Source organism: Oxyura jamaicensis, chromosome Z (assembly GCF_011077185.1).
Source record: "Oxyura jamaicensis isolate SHBP4307 breed ruddy duck chromosome Z, BPBGC_Ojam_1.0, whole genome shotgun sequence".
Taxonomy (NCBI): Eukaryota; Metazoa; Chordata; class Aves; order Anseriformes; family Anatidae; genus Oxyura; species Oxyura jamaicensis.
The window spans coordinates 76,066,068-76,088,509 of record NC_048926.1 but is presented as its reverse complement, the minus strand read 5'-3'; the positions used below and the strand labels follow the sequence as shown (position 1 = coordinate 76,088,509).

The window sequence follows — 22,442 nt, the reverse complement described above, 5'->3', positions numbered from 1 at the left end:
AAGACGGAGCTGCAGATTGTTCATAAAAGTTCAGAAGCCTATCATGACTGCCTAGGCACCTTGCTGCAAGTGCAAAATAGCCACGACCAGGTTCTTCCAGAGAACACATCAGGGTAAGAGTAGTCTTGGCTTTGCTAAAATCACTAAGAAGATCAAATAAAAATAATAATAAAGGACACACCCACAACCAAACAAAGGTGGAAAAAAGGTAAAATTCCCCACCCCTGGTTTAAAAAACAAATGCTGTGCTGTTTTCACAGCGAGCCAAAATTAACACCTATTACTTCATATGGTTTGATGGCAGAGCACCAGAGACTGTGAAAACCAATTGCCAAGCATTATAACACTGCAGGGTTTAACTGGTTTCTCTCATACATGGCTACGCGGCCCGTGGAGCACTTGGTTCTTTTGTGCCTTCGGCTATAAAAGTACAGCGTAGCCATGCCGAAGAGATGCACCCCAACGTTTCCCAGGGGCCCCCGTGAGCGCCGTGCAGAACGACGAAGCCCCCACAAGAAGGGGTGACGGGAGCACGGCCAGAGCCCCATAAAGGAGCGAGGCGGGACCGGGAGCTCCGCGGGCAGCCCCATAACGCGGGCACAAAACTACCCTGGAGCCGTTCCTCCCCGCCACAGCCCTCAGGGCGACAGCCCGCGACCCTCCTCCGGGCCAACGGCAGTTAACGGCCGCTAACGGTCGCCAACGCCTCGGGGGGCGGGGCGCCCACACCTACCTCCGCCGCTGCGCGCCGCTTCCGCCTTCCCGAAATGGCCGCCGGGCTCCCGCCAATGAGAGGCGCTTCCTGCCCCTCCGCCCCGCCTCCCTCCGCCCTCTCCGCCAATCGGCGTCCGATGTCCGCTTCCGCGCGGCGTCGCCCGGAGGAGCGCCGCAGCTTCCGCCCGGCCGCTGCCGGAAGTGTGATGTGGCCGCGAGCGGGTCGCCATGGTAAGCGCGGGGCGGCGGGCGGGAGGGCAGGCCAGCGGGCGGGGGGGCCCGCCCCTCCCCCCCCCCCCCCCCCCCCAAGTACTTGCTGGTAATATAATTTACAGATTTGTGTTTGGATTAGAGTTAAAACCTACTGTGAATTAACCTTTAATGATTAAAATGAAGTACTGCGGGTATACGCTTTTAAGATTAAAAGCAAAAATAAAGGAGTAAGAGATTAAAACCTGGCCCAGTACAAGTAAAATACAGAAGTATTTTACGTATCTGTAAAAATAAGGTGTTTTAAGTATATTTTCGACCTCAACACAACTCATTTTAAGGTTACCGTTTTCAGATCGTTTGGCAGGTTGTTGTTCATCAGTAGTGATGTTTACAGTGCGACTGCCCCCTCAATTTTTATTTATTTATTTATTTTTATTATTATTTTTTTTTGTAATACATGGATTGAAAGATTAATATCTCTGGAGCTTTCTCAAGGTTTGGTTCAAGGAAAGTTCCTAGGCCTCAGATCTTGTCACCGAGAGGAAATTGCATGAAGTTGCTTGTCCAAGGGTCCTTGGGCGGATCCTTTAGATGAACCTGTTCTAAGCTGTGGCTTCAGGCAGTGAACAAAGGGTTTTCCTGATAAGAGGCATAAATTGTCTTAGAATACCTAAAACGTGCATACATAAAATGCGTGTCAGATGGGAAGTGAAATCATCACCTCCACTTTGTGCCTTGAAAAGGTAGATATTACGGAATTACATCACCACTACCTTGCTATGCTTCATAGCACTTCAAAGGACTTGAGGGTGCAGAACAAAAGCAAGAGAAGCTCCATGATCAGTAAGACACCTTGCATTACCTTTTTAGCACTTAAATATGACACTAGTACGTATAGTTAGCAAAAAGGCTATGACATGCCTGCATAATTCATGTGAGTTTTTTTTTTTTTGTCATCGGTCCATATTGATTTCAGGAGATTAAGCAGGTTCAAGGAACCATGATGCATGCTAGAATTTTGTAACAAGATTTTTCTCATTGTGTAGAGGTGAAAGTAAGAGTCCTCAATCTTGTAGAATTTGAATTTCCTCAGGGAAACAATAACCCTCGTGGCCTGATTAGGATTTTGGGTTATTTGTGGTGCTGCTGCCTGTGGTGTCATGGCTCTGCAGAAAAATCTTACCTCCTGGGATTAACAATCATGAGCTGTAGTTAATTACGTTTTCTTTAGCGTGCACACTTGACTGTGAGATAGGAAACAACTGGAAGAAAGCAGAGCTGTACCGCCAATTTTTCTCTTTCTCCAAAGTAAATGAGCTGCAACTGTGACAAACTACCTCTGTGAGTAGCATGATTTCCAAAGGACTTCATCCCTGGAACTTTCCATCCCGTTTTCTCCCAGGGTGTTTTATCACATCATTATTGCACAAGTCCAAACTTATTCTGGGTGAGTGGCTACCTGCTGACAACAAAATATATAGAAGCTGACTTCTGTCATCTTATCCTTTATCTACAATCACAATGTTGTGTGTTTAAATCTGTTTACTGCCAGTGGGTAGAAAAAACCTAATGTTTTAGCTTAAACCAACTCCGAAAGGGGGTGAAGGTGCTCAATGGATTAAACAAAAGAACTGGAAGGGATGCAGTATAATGACAGCTGCATAGTTTATTTAAAAACAGAACATGTATTGCTTAAAGCAATAGCACTGATTTTCACTAATCAGTGAGTCATTTTACCCTGTCAACTTTTTAATTTTTTTATTTGAAAACTCAACAAAACTTTGTTGGGGTCAAAAAATAAACTATACAGTCAGGTTTGGTTGGCGGGAAGTGCGAAGAAGCCTGAAGTAACTGTTTTAAAGATGTGCTTTCACCTGTTGAATGGAAGTCTTCACTTTTCTGTGTAGTAAAAACGTGCAATTGCACCCAAGCAGCATGAATAAATGTATGGAAACTACAGAGTAGGTATGTTTTATGTCTATAATTGTGATTGGGTGATGAAGAAAATAATGAATTGCAGAAGACTTAACAAAGATGCATCCTTCGCCATTACCCGCTGGTGAGAACAAGTATGGGACCTCAAGCCCCCATCCTGTTGCAGAAAAAATAATTTGGGAATTTTCCATGGGGACAAACCTTTTTATCACAACCTTTGTTAATATCTAAGGATGGTGTTTATAGAAGAAAGGGGAATTGCTCATATAAGCAATTCTTAGTAAATATTGATCCAAGCCAATATCTTGGATATGAACACACCAAAATCTGAGGCAGTATTTTGTGAAAGAGCTATCAGGTGTCTCCAAAGTTCTGTGTCTGGCTAATAGGAAGTTACAAGGAATCAGTCCTGATTGAAATTTTCTAATAGCTTTGTTTTTATAATGAGCTAAAGAGAGATCGGATCAGAAAAGATGTCCTAGTTCACCTTATGTGTGGACATATATGTGTCTTTGTATTATGAGTTTAATTTGGAGCAATGATAGACAACTTCTTGCATGTCAGTTTTATATTTCATCAGGCATGAAATGTTTTGAATACAAGTGGTTAGAATTTCAGGGAGTTTCAGCTGCAGTATAAAAACTTTAATCTGACAAAGTCTTTGCTGCCCAGCTAAAGTGCCAGCCCCTAGAAATGGAAGCAAATCGTAGTGAGGAGAAAAGAAGAACCTGCTCTCCATGCACCTCGCCTCCTGTCAGAATAGCAAGGTTGTCAGAGAATTGAAACAGAGAGGGGAAAGGAGAAATAGTGTGGTTAGATAGGGGCAGAGAAGTGAGGTCTTTATTGCACTGGTATAGATGTTTAGTAAACCTAATGCCTTCTGTAATGGCACATACAAAATTTGAATGCTACTGTGGAGTAGGAAATCTGTAGTGAATTACTGCTTGAAATGGACGGCGTAGATACTTGTGTCAGTATATAAGATGTGAAACTATATCATTAATATTTTTTTTTCTCTGATTATGGAACAGAGGAAACAATTTATTCTGCCATTGTAAGATACATCTATTTAATGCATCTCTTAATTCGAGTTGGGAGGAGTAGGATGTAGGGAAGTTACTTGTACAAATTTTACCACAGACCTCAAAAGTGAAGGAATGACACAAGTTGAGAGAAACAATTTCCTTGCTGAGTGCCAAACAGTTCTTACTAAAGCTCTCTGCAATCTGCTATTAAACATCTTTATTCATTAATAACATGAAAAGGGTGGAGGAGGTCACCTTTTTTCTGTAGGCTATTTCAAATTAGTAATGAACTGCTTATGCACTCTGTATTTCCAACTCACGATCCAAACCCTGAGGTTTTACTTAGAAAAAAAAAAAAAAGGTCATGAAATAGGGTGGCAATGTAATTTTTTGATTGGCTTCAGCATTAGGCACCATGCCCATCCATTGCAGTAGCTGTAGTGCAAATGCACAATGCTTGGTGTTCAAACCCACCTGAAATTTTCAGTTTCAGCTTTGTAACTCAACAAGCAAAGTGGAGTCAGCTGGCACTTGTCTTACAGATGCTGAAAATCTAATCCATGCACGTGAACTGTGCCAGACAAGGGACGTACAAGGTGTGGGAGGCCTGCCCGTCACCAATGGGCGTCAGACTTGGCAGAGCTTTTCCGTGTTCCTTGAGTAACTTTTCCTTGCTTTTACCCCTTTTATTACTTTTACCTCTTGCGTAAGTTATAGGATATGCATTTTATTCAGCCTTAGGAACAAAAAGTAGATACTATCCCATTTTTGCATGCAGTGTCTTGGGCTTTTTGTAAGGATGCTCAGCAGGCAAATTCAGCTTTGAACTGCACAGGCTTTCCGTGGGGCTAAGAGTCATTCAGGCAAATAGCTCATTCATTTTCCTTTTGTGATATGGAGCCATATCCAGTTAGTTTTTGACTCTTGCTTGTAAATTTGTACTTTAATAATCAAACGCTTATAGATAAAATGCTAGCTATATCCCTGATGTTAAAGTAATAAATATAACAATAATTCGGCAGCTTCCATTTTGAGAGCTTTGCTTCTCTTCTGTGTACATCCTCAAATTCCTGTTGCAGTTTGTGTTGCAAATCAACTTTACCTCTCACATGGTTTTGAACCCTTTTCATTAGAGTAAGAATAACATCCAACTCGAATGTACTGGCATGTTAGAACTACTCTCAGAGCTTCCACTCACACGCTTATTACTGTTTCTTCTGTTTCTACTGTTAAGATTCTCTGGTAAATTTGTGTCAAACAAAGCAACTTGTTGTGCAACTTCAGAAAGGAGAGTTACCTAACTTGACAGAAACTATGCAGCACAGTTATTAAAAGGACAAAGGCAGTACAGGTATAATTAGCCATACTTCTTCACTGAACAGCAAGAGAAGCCAGAACTGATTATGGGAGAAGCTGTCTTCTATAAGGATAATTTTTCTCCTTCTGTTCAAGTACACTCTAGAAGTCTCTAATGGACAGATTTTTAGGCAGAAGTGGCAAAAGAGCTAAAAGTCAAGAATAATGTCCACTTTGAGAGCTCTGTGGAAATGGCTAATGAGTACCTATTCTGCTTACAGTTCCAGAAAGTACCATTAGTTCCCTGCTACTCTGGAGAACATGCTTAATTTCAGCTATTTGGAATTGGATTATAGAAATTATTCCTATTATCAAATGGTGGAAGAATGTGGAAAAAAAAATCTGGTAAATTGTGAACTATAATCTGCAAAAAAGATTTGGTGGAAAAGACATCATGAGCTTTTGCTGCCACATCAAACATAAAATATGTTTTGTGAATAAATGCATAGACAACACCCATGTGTTACAACACCAGTATGAAAAGTTTAACATTGTAACTTCAGCTTGCTTTTTGTCTTAAGATGTTTGGGGAGATGCTGCATGTGCTAGCTGTTTCATACCAAAAATTCCAGTTTGGAACTACTGTTTAGGTTTTTGGGTAAAGAAGAAAGAATTCAAGTGAGCATAGAATTTCAGTGTTGTCAGGTGTTTGAATGTTGTTCTGTGGATTTGAATTGCACTAACAAATCAAGTGTTTTAAAGTTGAGTGGTTTTGTGGGAGAGGACGCCTGCTTCTTTCTGTTAATTGTTTAAAAAATTGGTTATATCTTAAAACAGATATATTAGTCTTCAGTTTGACTGAAAAGCATACCTGTTACCACCTATGTGTTGCATATGCCATTTCAATTAGAAAACTTATTTCTTCAACAGATGTGTAAGGAAAAGATTCCTTCTTATTCTAATTGAGTCTTACCCAAACTTCATATGATTGTAAATATTTTAAGGTGGAACTGCAAGTATTACAGCCAGAAATGTGAATTACTATAAATACCGTACTTAAATTTCTTGGAAACTACATGCTGGGTTGAATATGAAGTAAACTTAAATACCCTTATTCGTGTTGGAGCAACCAACAACTGCTAACAAAACAGAGTCTGGATTCTTAAGTATAAACCAGTTTTGTCTAAACACCTCATGCTTAGCTGTCAAGTGTAGTTTTGCCAATAGTAATATCAAATTTAACTGATTTGCAAGTTTTTTATTTTTCTTATAATTCTAATTAGCACGTCTTTTTTTACAAACGTTTATTTTCGATTCATTTTTTGAGATTATGTTTGGCAGGAGTGGAAAAAATATTTCAGAATAGGTTGTAAAATAATTCACATGCATGTTTTAATTTTTAGGAATTGCCTTGGCCTTCAGCTTGGAGTAGTGCTACATGTTTTATTTCCTACTACTTTTAACAGTTTTATACTCCTAAAAATTGGACTTAGGCTGGGAAAATAAGAATGGCAGTACTTAACGGAAACCTTAGATAATAATCATTTTCTCCTTCAGATTTTCAAGGGCCTCTTCATTAAAATTTCATGTAGATTGATTTCAGCTTCTCTGATGGCAATTGAATGGTACCTCTGAGTTAATATTTTAATATAGGCTTTTTCATTTTTATAAGGTCTTGCTTAACCATGGTTTAACCACAATGTGAACTCGTGCTCACGTTTTAATATGAGGACAGCTACACAGTCAGCCATTAGCATTTGTTTCTTTGTTTGCAGAGAACATAATCATCTGTTTTAATAATATTGAACAGAAGTAAAAGCCGTTAGAAGGTGTATGAATTTTGCAGCATCTAGTACTTTGTTTATTCTTTCCTAAGAATTTCAGTATTTTATCTATATGTGCAGACATAGCAAATGATAACAGTAACTGTGGGGTAAAGTTTAACTTGCTGACACTCCAATGGCCTTTCTTTTTCTCACATACGCAGACAAAATCATGGTCACACTGCAATCAGAGATAGAACAATCATATTGTAAATACTGCAAGTCTAGTGCAGATTAAGCTTTGGTTTCAGCTCTCAGTCTTGAGATAAACAGCCAGAGGTTGTGTTTTAAGCTTTCTACCAACCAAGGAGGGCAGCACTATAGGATTTACAATCTCCTCCTGTATGTTTTTTTTCTTTTCTTCCCAAAAACCCTGATACCAGGCAGTTTATTTTGAATGGAAGTGTATGAGGTAAGGGGAAAATCAGCAGGTCCTTCCATGACATGCAGAGTAGCATCAAAACTTACAGTGTAAGTTACAGTGCTGCCCAACAAAATCATACGTTAATCAGAGAATGTCAGAGAACTGGAGGAAATAACAAGTACAGGGATGGATACAGTACAAAGTCTTGTCTATGGGTGTGTTTTTGTTGTAGAACGAAGTTTCATGTCTATGACTGCGGTGTCTGCTGGGGCTGAACACCAATTTCCCAGTGATCACGAAGAACTTAGGCAATTGTTGGAGAGTACCCTTCCTTTCAGCACATTGCATTAAATGCTCTTATAAAGTGCCAGAGTAGTTGATAAGTAGAACTCTGAACTGTCTCTTTTTCTCCCAACTGTAGCAAATTTAATGCTGTCTGAATTGGAGGACTCATGACGCTGTCTGTAATCAGGTTGACGTGGGCTGTGCAAATGTTATGTCCCATCAGGCTTCCGTTTCTCAGCCACACAGGAAATTTTCCACTTTAAATCAACACTGACTAAAGCATATTAAACACTTGAAGTACCACTTATTATCTAATGGACTTCTTTCTTCCCTTGCTACTTGTCCCCCTAAAAGGCTGTCACACCAATTCTTGCTCCTCTGTTGTGGCAAACTCACCATGAAGGAACTGGAGACATTCTTTTCCTTGCAGCATCCATCCCCTGTGCTGACAGCCATGCTGGTTAGGTGAGGTCTCAGATAGGAATACAATCTAATTTTTCTAGTTACAATATGTGGCTTCCAACTGCTATATATTTGCAGGAACTTTCAGGAGTATTCATGCTTCATTTCTCTCTATTACATGGAATTATTTACATGGAATTATTTTTACTAAGATATGATGTGATTGATGAAATAATATTGAGGTGACTTTTAAGTTCTAGTTTTGAGAAGATTCAAAAGAGCCTTCAGGCATGTAGCTCTTAATGTTAAAATCCATGGTCTTAAATTTCTGAAGCTCTGTAAAGCAACTTGCTCTTGCAAGTCCTGCTAAATACAATACCTCCTTAGTGCTCCAGGTGATACAGTAGTGCTCCACAACTACCTGGAGACAGCATACAGGAGAGGGAAATTTAAAAAATAAAAGAAAAAATACTTAAGTAGCACAGAATGTAGCTACTAAGGTGTTTCCACAGTGTCAGAAATGCACAAAAAAGAAAATACAAGGGTGTATAATTAAAGCCATGGCTGAGACTGTCTGGAATCAGAATAAAATACCAGTGCTGATTCTTCTCTGCATTTGCAATCTAAGTCTTGAGAAGCTATATTTTCTCCAGCATGTGGATTCAATCTAAAAGACAGCATCAACTTCTCCATGTTACGAAATGTACCCCCAATTGGAATTAGGATCTACATTTAGCCAGTCAGCACTGTTTTGAAAATGCTCATTGGTTACATTTCGATCACAGGAATCTATTTTAATCAAGTGAATGTAAACTTACCTGTATTACAATGTTTTGCAAATAGCTTGATACCTTAATGCCGTGTTTTTTGAAATGGGTCCCGAGTAATGTATGACTTACAGCAGGTTTTAACTGTATCAGTTGGAGCAGCAGGATGCAAGTTGCCCTTTTCTGTAAATTCAGTTGGGCTGTAAGAATTATTTCAGATATGAAATGTGTAGCCATCTGCTTCAGAAGTAAATTTTCATTTCCAGTTCAAAAATGCAGACCAATTTAAAAATATGCCTCTGTCCTGTTAAAGTGACCCCTAAATATGTGCAATTCAGAGCATGTTTCAATGGAATGGCATATATAATTAGAGTGATGCCCTACGCTGCATATCTGGGGAAGCGCTTGAAAAGTCCAACAAAGAACAATTATATACTGTCCCTATTGATTGACTGATCACACATTTCATGAGTATACATTTACATTCCCTGCTCGGTACACAGCAAATGGGGCCGTTTTGCCTCCTGCCCTTTTGGTACGTCTGCATACCCTGTGCGCCAGGCTGTTGGTGAAGCAGCTGTAGCGGGAAGTCTGCAGGAATTCATGGGAACGGGGTGCTGGCAGGCGTTGCGCCCTGTGATGTCGGGAGCAGCTGTCTGTCCCGGAGGACTGGCAGAATTACTCCGTTGATAGGAGTATATAGTGCATTGCTGAGGCAGCCACTCTCAGATCCAGCCCCGATGTGTTTCTACACCGCAGGAACCAGGGGACACTGCCTCGTGTAGGCTTTGAGTCATCTCTGCTCGGGGATGGAGAGTTCCCTGGTGCATGAAGCTGTCAAAGCTTGTGGACAGTACCAGGGCAAGATGTGGTGGTGGTGTTGAGCACTCTTTTGCCCAATGAAAGTAACATTTCCTTTACTTAGAGCACTGTAAGGTAAAAGACGTCTCAGCTAGCCCAGCAAAAATACTAAACTGAACCCAATTTAGCTAATGACTTTGCTAGGGAGAAGAGCAGGTGGCCTCAGCTTGGGGACCAGAGTCACTGGCCTTGGGTACTGGATCACTGCTCAGCTTGAATCACGTCCCCTCTCCGTCTTCTCTGTCGTTGCAGAAACCTTCCTCCTTCCTATGTGGAGTGCCACTTACCCTTTACTTTTCTCCACCGCCCACCATATCTCTGTACATTCTAATAATTACCTTTTCAACCCATGCCTTTTTTTTTCTTTTTGTTTCCCAATCTGTTGTAGTATGGGCATGAGGACTGTGGGTGCTGGCTTGAGAGTTTTGCTCTTTTGCAAAGGCAGCTGCTGCAAGGTGGCTCCCGCTTCAGACAGAGCAAAGGGAAGACTGAGAATAGTGCACCCAGTACAAGCCAGCTAACCCTGCCTTGAGGGTACACCAGGATGCTGAGCTTCTTGTTCAAGCTGCAGGTACAGCAGAGCTGTTCAGTCGCTCAAGCCTCCCTCCCTGTGCTGTTTCTTCTTAATGTATAGCTCTCCAACCGAGTGGCCTGCTGGACCCTGTTAGCTGGGACATCTATATTAATTTCTGCATCTAGTGCATTTATTTAGGCTGGCAGTGTGATGCATGTTCCGATACTGCTTCATGTGATTCACAGAGTCTTCTATATAGGCTAAGGATTATTTTTTATTTTTTTAATTAACAAGGCTCTAGATCTCAGTACCAAAAGGGTAGTAGATGTCCTCTCTAACTTAGTATCAAAGTGCAATTGTGAACTGGAATAATGTGATTTTTTTTTTTGTTTTTGTTTTTGCTTATTGATTTACTGAAATTTGATTCTCGGAGCTTCAGAACATCAGAATGTTGTGACATAGGAAGAAGGTCAACAGTGCTGTGCCTCAGAATAGGGAAATGGGAGCCCTGATGTGCTCTTAACAAATCCCACCCAGTTCTCTGCCTGAAGAAGGAAATGGCAATGTAATATCCCTTCATAAGTGCAAAGTATTTACACTTAATTAAATACTACTACTTGGCCTTCTGGGTTAAGCAGTAGGAAAAAATATGACGTATTTAGACATGAATTTGTCCGTAACATAAAAATCTAGGATGAAGAGTGAAATCATTCCATTTGTTTTTCCATTTTTAGGAGTTCAAAATAAATAGGATCTGGAAAGGAGGGCAGTGGAACAAGGCAAAAGCATGTCTGTCTGCAGTCAGCAATTGTCTGTTATACTACCTGGTGCTGTTAAGTTGACCAAAATGTCAGCTGAGACATGCTAACTTTAAAATAAAAACTAAAAAAAAAAAGCCTTAGATTCATGCAGCTGCATTACGTTAACATTGTAACAGAGATCCAAGTCTCAAATTTGGGGCTAGTTATTAGAAAATACAAATCACAAGGACTAGTTGCCAAATATTTATTCCAAAAATTGCAGGGAATCTATTGAAAACAAACAATAATAAGCTTGCTAGTGTATTATTTATTGGAACGGTGATGTAGCACTTGCTGGAAATCAGCATCAACAAGCTTTCTTCCAGATGTTGCATTGTTTAGGGGATGCAGCAGTCCTTACATGAGCACCTACTCTCCCTATGTATGTGTCACTTAAACAATGATAGTTGCTTGCAATCTGATGACTAAAAAATATTTGGCCTCACAAGATTCAGACTTTAGTTTTAAAAAGATGCTGGTAAGAATTTCCTGGTATTTTAAACTTTAGCAAATAACCAAATATTTTAGTAGTTTCTTAATAACTGCTTCTTATTGCCAGGAAGCAGTTTATTTTCACTAGTAAGCAATCAATCTTTAGTTCTAAATTATTTTCTCCATTTGTCTAGCATTTTCGATATAGTTAGCAATTCTAAAAAATGTATTTATAGAAAATATATTTTTAAATTTAAAATAAAAAATTGATTTGAAAGTGAAATTAATCTGTTGTGTTTTTGTAGTTCAGGAGGGTCTAGTTATATATTTCTACAAATGTTGAGTCTGGGGGGTAATCTTCATAAAGTAGTATATTAACAACTCCCCTGCATATTTCTTGTTTTACTGTGTTTTGGCTGCTACTGGTTTAGTCGTCAAATACTCTTTACCTCCACCTTCACCACCACCACGATACTCTGTTGATGCAAACTGCATTTACACTTATTCTTGGCTGAGAGGGAACATCTGTTTTCTGTAACTCTTAGACTGCTGCTAATGGGTTTCCGGAAACTAGCTTTGGAATGGCTGCCTGGGAGCAAAGCTGTAAGGTTACCATTTTGCCTACTATTTCTTTACCCTTTTTGGGTTGAATTGGGAAGGGGCAACTCCGTTCATTCACCATTGCATGCAGAACAGTGGCTGTTAGCAGTGATTTTAGCTCACTGGCAACATAGATTATATATTTTTTATTGAGCATCCTATGGGGGATCACTTACTTTCTCCAGCTTACACAGTGAGGAAGTTTGTACTGTGAAGTTGTAATCTTTATTTTCTCATTTTCTTCCATAGTCTGCCATCTTCAACTTTCAGAGTCTGCTGACTGTAATCTTGCTGCTCATATGTACCTGTGCCTATATCAGATCCTTGGCTCCTAGCTTACTGGACAAAAATAAAACTGGGTATGTAGTCTGATCATTTTAAAAATTCACAGATTGCTTTGTATTTGTTTTATTCTTAGTATCTTCTAATGTTGTGTGATAATATAAATACTATCTTGACATTATTTTTCTCATCTTTAAAGATAAAAAAGCTTTAGATTGTCTTTAATAAAGAACAAAGATCTTCATTTTCTACTTTACTACAACAGAATGTTGAAATTTTATAGTAAGAATTTATTAACTTACAAAGCCAGCTAGTGTTGCTTTTTTAATTATTTTTTGGGCTTGCAGGTTTCTTTTTAGATGCTTGTTAATGGTATAGAAATGAGAGACAGGAAGCATTTTCCTACATCTAGCTGTTGTTGTGAGGATGTATTTATTTTAGATTCTTACAGCTGTGAAATAAAGCATTAACAGCAGAAGCTGCCTTGCATATTTTTTTTCTCCTGTGTGTCCTTTGGTTGCTGTAATTGCACCTCATTTTTATTCCTGAAGCACATTTTCCTGGGTGACCAACCTTTTTCTATCTTGTGTTCCCAGTTCTCTTGGAATGTACTTGATGTAACTGCTATAAAACAGTTCTCTACCTTGCTCAGACTGATCTTGTGGTGTGGTGGGAAATGGGGATAGCCAAGTCTGTGCCTTGCTTTTAAAACACATTCACCTTTTGGCTTACCAATTTCCTTTGTACTACAAAGAATATGTTGGGGTATTGGATGCAAAGAGCAGTGTGCAGAACTGTGATTTAAAAACTATTTTTTTGAAGTAATGATTGGGCAATTTTGACCTAGAAACCACTGAGGCCACCCTTACTGCTTCAGAAATACCATTGCCTAAGGTTATTACAAAGGAGATAGTATTTATTAAAACAGTAAGTAATTCTAGTTGGTAATGTTCTAACTGGAAAGAACAGGCAAAACTTTGGTCTCTGGGTGTTCAAGCTGTCCACTTTTTCCACTAGCTCATTTTCTGTTAAAGAAAATGTTTTTTGCCTAATTATCTTCTATCACTTTGGGATTTAATTTTCTGAAAAAGTGCCAAGTTTTGAGTAGACCCTTCCTACCAAGAATCTCAGAGGGTTTGTCTTCTGAAAACCCTCGTTGTAATTAACTTCTGGAATTTCCATTTTATCACACAAGATTTTGTTTCAGTGATGTGAGCTACCCAGAATACAATAGCTTTTTTTGGTTGGGAGTTCTAACATGAAAATGTTTGTCTCCTTTCATAGGAGACCATAAGGTTACCACTGACATGAGAGGTTTCTTTTGATACTAGTAAAGATGGAACGAAGGGATGACTTCATGAAGGACTTCTTTTTGGTGGCGGGGATTTTTGAGTGTCTGCTAAGGGAAGATAACATGTCAATGAGGTATACATAGTAAGAAGCAAGAATATTTATTTTACTGATTAAAATTTTAGTGCTGTTCTTGGCAAGGAATATATCCTTTAATCTGGAGTTACTCTGTTTATTCTTGAGGCAAATCTGTCTTGAGCACAATAGAAGTCTCTTCATAAAATGTTTTCAAAGGGTGCTGACACAGTGGAGGAGTTGAGCCATAGGTTTGTATTTATATAAATGTTGGACATACTATTTTATTTTTGTTTCATATATATGTATGTAGATTACTTTGTACTGGAGAATAAAATGTTGGCCTGGAAGCAATGAAATTTGTTTCCTGAATGGTAGATGTTTACATGGAGATCATATGCTGTTAAACCCCTCTCCCTCTTCACTGACATATTCCATGCTCAAATGGAAACGTCTAGACACGCTGAATAAAATTCTTAGTGATACTTCATTTTATCACAGACATGATCTTACCTCATTATTCCTGCTTCAAATTAATAGCATAAAAAAGCAGCAATAAAATACTAAAGAAACACAGAGTAGAAATGTTAGTAGTTACTAGCTGTATTTCTGACTGGTAAATTTGTTGAAGATTTAGGTCTGTTGATAGTACATAAAGAAACATGTTTCTGTTGGTTGAGAGATGGCACTGCAAAGTGATGTCACCCGTCCTCATAACATTATATTTCATCCCAATGACTTCTGCCAAAATGTGTGTTTTTCTACTGAGCCAAACAGGATTTTAAACCTTCATTTTCCCTGAAGCGTTATGAGTGTTTCCATGTGCTTTGTCCACAGCAGTAGCTTGTAAGGTTGGGAAAGTAAGTGGAGATTTACTGTTTCATACTAAATTAAGGGAGAACACACACTACAACATAGCTAACCTAGCTAACCAGGACGACGTGTTAGCGTATGTAGTGGAGATTGACTTGCCATAAGCATTGCAGTGGAGTATATCTCACATTCCTTACTGCAATTGCAGTAGGATTGTCCTAGTAGACACAGGGCAGTGGCGTTTTGCAGCATTCTCAGTCTAGCGGCTGAAGAGTGAGGCATGGCTAACCCTTCTTTGTCTTTCTGGTTCCATTTCTTTGAATTTTTTGGCGTTCTTTTTTTTCCCCAGATAGCCAACACCTCCTTCATGATTGTTGCTTTTAAGATTAACACTGGCAGTGAGGAATGCGCAGCAGCTTGTGCATATATATGAAGTGTGGCTGCTGGAAAATTGCACGTTTGCAAGCCAGACTGACATGTTTCACATGCATCAAAACGAGAATGAGTATGAACATGAAGGGGAGAACAAGGAGCAATGCAATTGCTTTGAATAGTTAACTTAGGGAAGAATTATTTTGGAACAGATTCCTTCAAAGAAGCATAATTTCTATAACAATCAAACAGGTTTTGACTTGAAGAGGTAGGTGTTGAGGACCTGAGATGAAGAGTAATATATAACTACAGGAGGGCAGAAGGCCTGAAGGAGCCTTTCTACTAACATGAGCTCCTCAGTGTATCCAGAGGTTGTGTTTACAACTGTTGAAGCTCCACATCTCAATTTGCTATGGCTCAGCCTCAAACCATGTGGACAAACATATCTCTTGGGCTGTTCCAATAGGAGCACAGGTGTCTCAAAAATGTGCTTATGTTTTCTGTTGGCAGGCTTGTTAGATCTCATGTCAGTGGTGAATTTAAATTCAAAAATTGTTAACTGATGATTGGCAGCTGATGAAACCCATGTTCCATTTTGTACCTCCCGTATTAGAAGGAAAAATTCTTGTGTCCACCAGCAAGGAAGTGTTGTTAGGCTAGGAACAATGTACAATACTATAACTGAAGTCAAAAATCCCTAAGAAGGCAAAGAAAAACCCTTGCTGAGATTGTCATACAAACTAGGGATTTGTAGACTGCCTGAAAAAATATAATATTCTTCTTCCCAGGTAAAATTATTCAAGTATGCATAAGAAAAGGGTGATAATGTTTTGTTTCTTTGAGTTCCCAGGCATACTTGTGAGAGGTGCAAACATCAGGTGGCAGGCTGTGGAAGTTCTTACAATGGTTTTGCTGTGCACAATCTGTAAATCTTCATTTTACAGAGAATAACAACAGTTTCAATACTCTTGAGTGCCATACACACAGGACTCTGGGGCTGTATTTTTTGCTCTGATTTACACAAGTGCCATTTCCTGCATGTCTCTTCTAAAACAGCATAGATGGCTTCGGGTTATTTTACTGTATGACCTCTTAGCCTGAAAAGGTGTGTGATAGTCTGTCTACATGCTTGTGGAATTATATAAAAGCAGAAGAATGAGCTTTCACTATATGGAAGTACTTTTGGCTTGAGGTAAAAAGGTCTAAAACAAATGAAAAAAATGTGTTTTTTGTGTGTGTTTTTGTTTGTTTTGTTTTGTTTTTTAATGCAAATGCCTGGAGTGCTGTTAGCAAGAAATTGGTCAAGAAGAGAGACACTGGTCATAAAGCATTTCACTTTGAGAGCTACAGTCACTTGCTGCCTCTTGGAACTCATGATTCTGACCTGCTCAACACCACACCTTTATTTCAGAAATAAACAGGAGTCTGCTAAATGGAAAGAGAGAGAGATACAGAAGTAAACAAAGATGATAAAACAGCTCCAGGTAGAAATATGAAGTAACACAAATTCTTTACAAAAAAGAAAAAAGTAGGATATGGTGGCTTTGACAGTAGGCATAGGCAAGTGACCCAAGCCTACCTGTGTACATTTAAATAGGAAAAAAAATATGTAATTGCCAAAGCCCGGGAACAGGAGAGGGAAGGCAGGTAATCAGACCAGTGTGGAGATGGGTTCAGAGTATTGTGGGAAAGCACCTGGAGAGCTGCTATCACAGCAGATAGTAGATGAAGTCCCGCTAATAATGTAGACTGAGGTTACTGCTAATAAACGTGTCATGAGAAGGGGAAAAAAAGAAACACTTAAGAATTATTTTTTTATTATTTCGTAAATCTGTGTAGTCGATATAGTGAAATCCAGATGTTTTCACTGCACTGCAACCAGTCAGGTTACAAAGCAAACCTTCCTGTAGACACAATTCCAACACAGTTTTGACCAATATTTAAAAGACTGAAAACTGCCTTCTGATTCAGGGCACTTCAGTATTTCTTTCCCTCTTACTTAAAAAATTCTAAAGCATTCCATTCCACTTCTCTTGTTCCTCTTGAGCAGTCAATATGAGATTATTCTCATTACACAGAGAAATTATAAATATGTGGCCTACTTGCTTGTACTTCATTTTGGATGTACTCTGAATAGCTAAATTCAGTTTTATCCTTTTTTAGTTCCAGTTGTGAGCATTAATATCCTGGGTGGGCAGGATTAGAGAGACTTTACTTAGGTCAACCTTGGTAAAAGTAAGAACCTAAAGAATTGTTTTGTTACTTACTTCAATGCAAGCAAGCATTTAATACCAGATTATATGTACAAGTATGCTCTACTGAAAAGTGCGTTTTTATCTGCTATTCCTAAGGGAAATATAAAAGATACTACAAAGCATTACGTTTAAAAATACACAGTTTTCTCATCTCTTATACCTGCAGGAAAATTTGATTGAAAAAAACCTAACATTAAAAAAAAATCCATATACAGAAACATGGAGGGTTGTTGGCACTTCCTACTTTGTTTTTTTAGTTCTGTTTTTTTTTTTTCTTCTTTTTCATGATTTTCTTTCTGAGCTACTTCAGTGTAGAATGTGGAATTCTGATGGAACACAGACTGAGTAAATGCATCTTTGTTTTTCTTGCATGCCAAAGCCTTGCTGGACTTGGAAAGAACTTCACGGCATGTGGTCATAGTTTGTACCCCATGCCTGTATCTGGTGTTTTCTGATGTCAAGAATAGCATCAGCTTGAAAAACTGTTTATTTGGATTGGTTTAGCATGGAAGGAAGAAAATTAATCAATTGACTGAGTTTATTTCTTAAATGATTTTATTAAATCAAGAGCCTAATCAATTTCTTTATCTTTGCAGACTGTTGGGAATATTCTGGAAATGCGCCAGGATTGGTAATTTTTTTCTTTGAAATCTTGAAAACCAATGCTTTTTCTTTAGTGTACCTTATTTATTAGAATAATGTTTCAATGTGATAGTGAAAACCACACTCAAATCATCTTAAAAAATGTACGTATTACCTCCGTAAAATATAGCGAAGATAGGGGAGGTGAGCTATGACTTTTTGTCTCTTTTCTAAGTTTCTGTGTACTTCTGAATTACTCAAAGCTGTTTGTTTCAAGTGGATCTATGTGGAGGATGATCAGCTATATCTGATTTTAGGCATTTTTCCCATAGCATTGGGAATACATAGTATGTATTTTCATCATTATTCTGAATTTATTTTGAAATGGAAATGGGAATACGCAACACAAATTCAGTCTTAGCATTGAAGTATATACAAGATTTAAAACAATAAAATAAAAATGCAAAACTAAAACATTTTTACAAATGTCATTGTTAATACAGAGCAGAAATATTGGACTTGTAAATCTAGATTCTGCTACTTGTCATTGAACCTAGAGGAAAATGTATGGGTCCCCTTTCTTCATTCTCAGGCTTTGAATGGAACATGACATGCGTTTTTCATCATGTCAAAATACACTGATTCAGAAAGGATTCTTTCATGAAGACCTGCTGTTAAAATGATTGCAGGTATTGTCCTATTTAGATAATGGACATAGCAGAACCAATTTTAATATTGTAATTGAAAGATACCAGTAATTTGGCAGCTGCTAGAAATGAGTTCTGAGCTGCACTAGCAAAAATAAATCTAAATTTCATCTGCAATAGTGTTTGTTCAAGGATGAAGAGTACACTCTACCTTACTTTACCATCTTCTTTTTTACTTAAGTGCAAGCATATTTTTTTCTATTAGCCATGCACAGCAAATAATTTTAAAAGGCATTTAAAAGAGTACACAAGAGGTTTAACAAGGTCCCTGTCAACTTGATAAAGTTAAGAACTGCAGTTTGTCTTCCTCTCTCATAATGTAGTAACTTTAATAAAGTACATTTGCTGTATCCAAGGTAGTACATGCGCTCTTGTGCCCCACACAGATGTGCTTTCTTTTCTCTTATTCATGTAAACCACTATTTTATTTTCAGTTCACATTTGGAATGATCTAATTTTACTTTCTCCCAGGCTGAGAAAGGAGGCAGCATTTAACATTCCTCCTATATATTTCCTTACATAACACTACAATGCAGTTGGTATGGGAAATGTGTTTTGAAAGTGATTGCCACCATTTTATTTGAGTTAGTCACAAAAGTCATGGAGGAAAGTGTAGGCTTTTAAAAATGAAAATGCCCACTGGCTTACTTCATGTATAACTTGCCCAGAGTGTTTAAACAACTTTTTCACATGTGCATAATATTTTAATAATCAGCAAGTGGTTACATATTTACAAAGTTGTGCAAAATTATGTTTAATCATGCCACATGGTGATTTCTCCTTCAAGAAAATTAAGAGCAGGAAAGTATAACCCATATGAAAATTGTAATACTCTGAACTGTAGGAGTTGGACTTCCTCAGAAATTTATTTTAAACAGATGTGAAACTGCAGACATTAATTCATCCAGTTATTTGAAGTTTAATTAAATATATGCCAGATCATGACAACATCTTGTAATGTCACTGTGGCAGTCACCCCTGCTTATGGGAGGTGTCGCCACAAGTATTTTATTTTTCTTTTCCTATGGAAAGTTTGTCACTGCTGTATTTGAAGGTCTTGGTAGTGAAAGAGCCTCTTTTCATGAGAATTATACTTTAATGGTGGACTTGGGAGCCTTGGCATGTTTATTTCTTTTTTTTTTTCTTTATCAATTTTCTGAAAATTGTGTCTCAGAAAAGTTTGTAGCAAGATAAAAGACCTTACACAGCAAGAGGAAATAGAGCTTTGTTTAAAGCAAACAGCTCCAACTCTGTCTCTATGCTTCTGAACGCATCAAAACAGGAATTTGCTCATTGTAAAGAGACACTGGTGTTAACACTTCTGACAGTTTCATAGGCTGGAAGTACCATCAAGTGTAGGAGGCTCTTTGCTCTCCAGAGGAAAGTCAATGGATTCATAAAGAGGGATGCCTAAGCAGAAGGGCAAAAACAACAGGCTGCTTGAATGGAGGAAGTGTCCCTGTAAATCATTAGCAGTCTAATATTACTGATGTTCCCATTACAATGTTACAGTTCCCTACCTAAGATTTTGTTTGTTTGTTTTTCCATACCATATGTGGTGAGCAAGAGACATTTGTAACGTTTTTGTTCTGGATGAAAATATGTGAAAGCAGATCTGTTTTGATTGCATTTGCCACCAAACATAAGTCTGTTAATGTGACAAACTTAACTTTTGTCAATGGTCTGCCATGCAAAGGTATAACACTAATTTGAAAGTTTCAAAAATAGAGGTCTTTGTACACCTTGAGCAATGTGTTGACCGTTTTTATTACTAACCTGAAAATCTGTGGACCAGATCCTCTCCATATGCTAGCAATGTTATGTCTCCCTAGCAAAGAAAAAAAAAAAAGCATCTGGCCACGTCTGCTGCTGTGAGTTCCCCAGCCAGTTCGAAGATGCATGCTGTATACACAGCCATCATGGCCAGACAGTGTTGAGTTACACCTCTTCTCAGCTGACGTGAAGTAGCCTTCAAGCAGTGTTAGCCCTTGGACAGAACTGAGAACAAAGCCAGGAAAAGATCTAGTGTCTTGGTTAGCTTTCTGGTCCCTGCCTCTTGACTCTCTGGCACTAAGGGATAGCAACGACATACTGTATTTTTTCTTTAATGTTTTCCCAGAAATGGCATCTCAGAAAGGATGGTTACTAATAAGACAGAAGTCCTTGCCAATTCTGTCATTATATGGGGCAATATATCCTGTCCTACAACTTAGTTTTCCCACTCCCATGCATTTTCTTCCCCAATACACAACTACAGTTGTAACAGCTTTTCTCCAGCTAGAAGTGTTCAGTGTTACTTTGTATATGCAATGTGATAATTGCCATGTTAGACTAGGAGCCACCTAGATCTATTTAGTTATGCCTGGATTGTTTTGTTTTGTTCTCCCCACCCCAAGGTGAACGAAAGAGCCCATATGTAGCTGTGTGCTGTGTGGTGATGGCCTTCAGCATCCTCTTTGTACAGTAGCAACTGGAGAGTGTCCCATGTGCCCTACTACCAAACAGCAAAGCATGGAAGACCTTCTGGCAGGAAGACTTTGAGAAGTGTCATCTACTCTCCTCTTCTACGTTGGATAGCCCGTCTCTTTGTGGACAGCCCTCTTCCTTCAAATGGACCATCATGTACAGTATTAGTGATCATAATGTAACTCCAGTATGTAAGAATATTCTAATGTCACTTCAGTACAGACACTGCTGATGTAACTGTTGAAAAGGTGTCTGTTGTATATCTGAGTTCCACGGGGGTATATTTTACACCATGCAGTTGAATAGGCTTTTAATGTTTACGTTTGATAGACCTATTTAAAGCAACTTTTAAAATTACATATCTAGCAACAGCAATAAGACCACTCTTACAAGAATGAAGAACATTACAGGATATGTTTATAGAGGTATTTTTGGTTCTTACTGTCTGAACAAATCCTATGATGTTGTGATAGGTATATTCACATGCTTAAAGCACGACCTCTTGTTTAAGTTACATTCGATTTTTATTTTCTAAACTTGAAATTTCTCAAATAATCATTATTTTTGATGATTATTTATCAAATAATCATCATTTTTATTGTCAAGATAGAATATATATAAAGGTAGGGATTGGGATCATTATTGTAGTGATGTCAGACTATCTGTTGAAGATGCACATATGTGGGATTTGAGAACCTTGACTACTCTGTGAAATACATGTATTCATCTTTACGAATCTAGCTCTCAGATAAATCATTCTCAATTTTTTCAAAATTGTGTCAGAAAGATTCTAGTGGCTCATGTGCTGTTGTTGATGCATTTAATACAAGGTTGTTAAATCTGCTGAGTGAATGGTTAGCTTCTCAGGAGTCTGCAGGTACAGAAGTTGCATGTCCAGATATTCTAAAGGTTAAAGAAAACAACTAAATTAGATTACACTTACTATTAGGTTATCTTTATAAAAAAAAACTAGGTTATCTTTATAAATACCTGCCATTAGTGTTTGTTCTGTAATTTTTCAAACTTTTACTGATTTAGTAACTTATTTTAATAGTGCCTAACAGGTGTGTTTATACCAGACAACTACATGACTTCATATTGACTGCGTTTGAGAGAGTTGTCTGTCAGCAGTACTTTTTGTTGTTCTAAAAATGTGCGTGATCAGAATGAGCTTAGCTGGCAATAAAACACACTGAAAGATATGTACCTGTTGTCATTTTTGCTTGAAAAACTTGTTTCGTAGATCTAAATCACCCTGCACTTAGAAAAGATCGTTAGTTAGCTTTGTAATTATCCCATGTATACCTGCATAATCTAAATCACCATCACAATCTGTTGTACAAAACTGATTTCTAATCTGCAGACAGGGAACACTTTCTCCATTTTGCACCTAATAAGTAACCCTGTAAACCATGCAGGTTCAGAAGAGTACAGAGCTGTATGGTGATGATGACCACAGTGTGCTCAGATGCAAGCTTTAAGATGAGCAGGAGAGAGCCCAAGTCTGGTCCTGTACCTTTAAATGTGGATACTTTTCAAAATGTAGCATCAAAGCAAATCAGTTCTGGG

The 22,442-nt window shown here is 38.3% G+C and overlaps 2 protein-coding genes across 2 annotated transcripts in view; one reads left to right on the top strand and one right to left on the bottom strand.

Annotated features, from left to right (window-relative positions):
• The window catches only part of XRCC4 (X-ray repair cross complementing 4), a 183,820-nt gene extending 182,998 nt beyond the window's left edge, over positions 1 to 822 (bottom strand). Inside the window, exon 1 of the mRNA XM_035309760.1 lies at positions 734 to 822. The gene's annotated coding sequence lies outside the window, so the exon portion shown is untranslated. The remainder of the gene's footprint in view (positions 1 to 733) is intronic.
• On the top strand, positions 812 to 21,115 carry TMEM167A (transmembrane protein 167A). The gene is made up of 4 exons (XM_035309761.1): positions 812 to 945; positions 12,281 to 12,390; positions 17,715 to 17,749; positions 20,804 to 21,115. The coding sequence occupies exons 1-4, from the start codon at positions 943 to 945 to the stop codon at positions 20,872 to 20,874; spliced, it is 219 nt and encodes a 72-aa protein (XP_035165652.1). The 5' UTR covers positions 812 to 942; the 3' UTR covers positions 20,875 to 21,115.
• Positions 21,116 to 22,442: the final 1,327 nt, after the last annotated feature.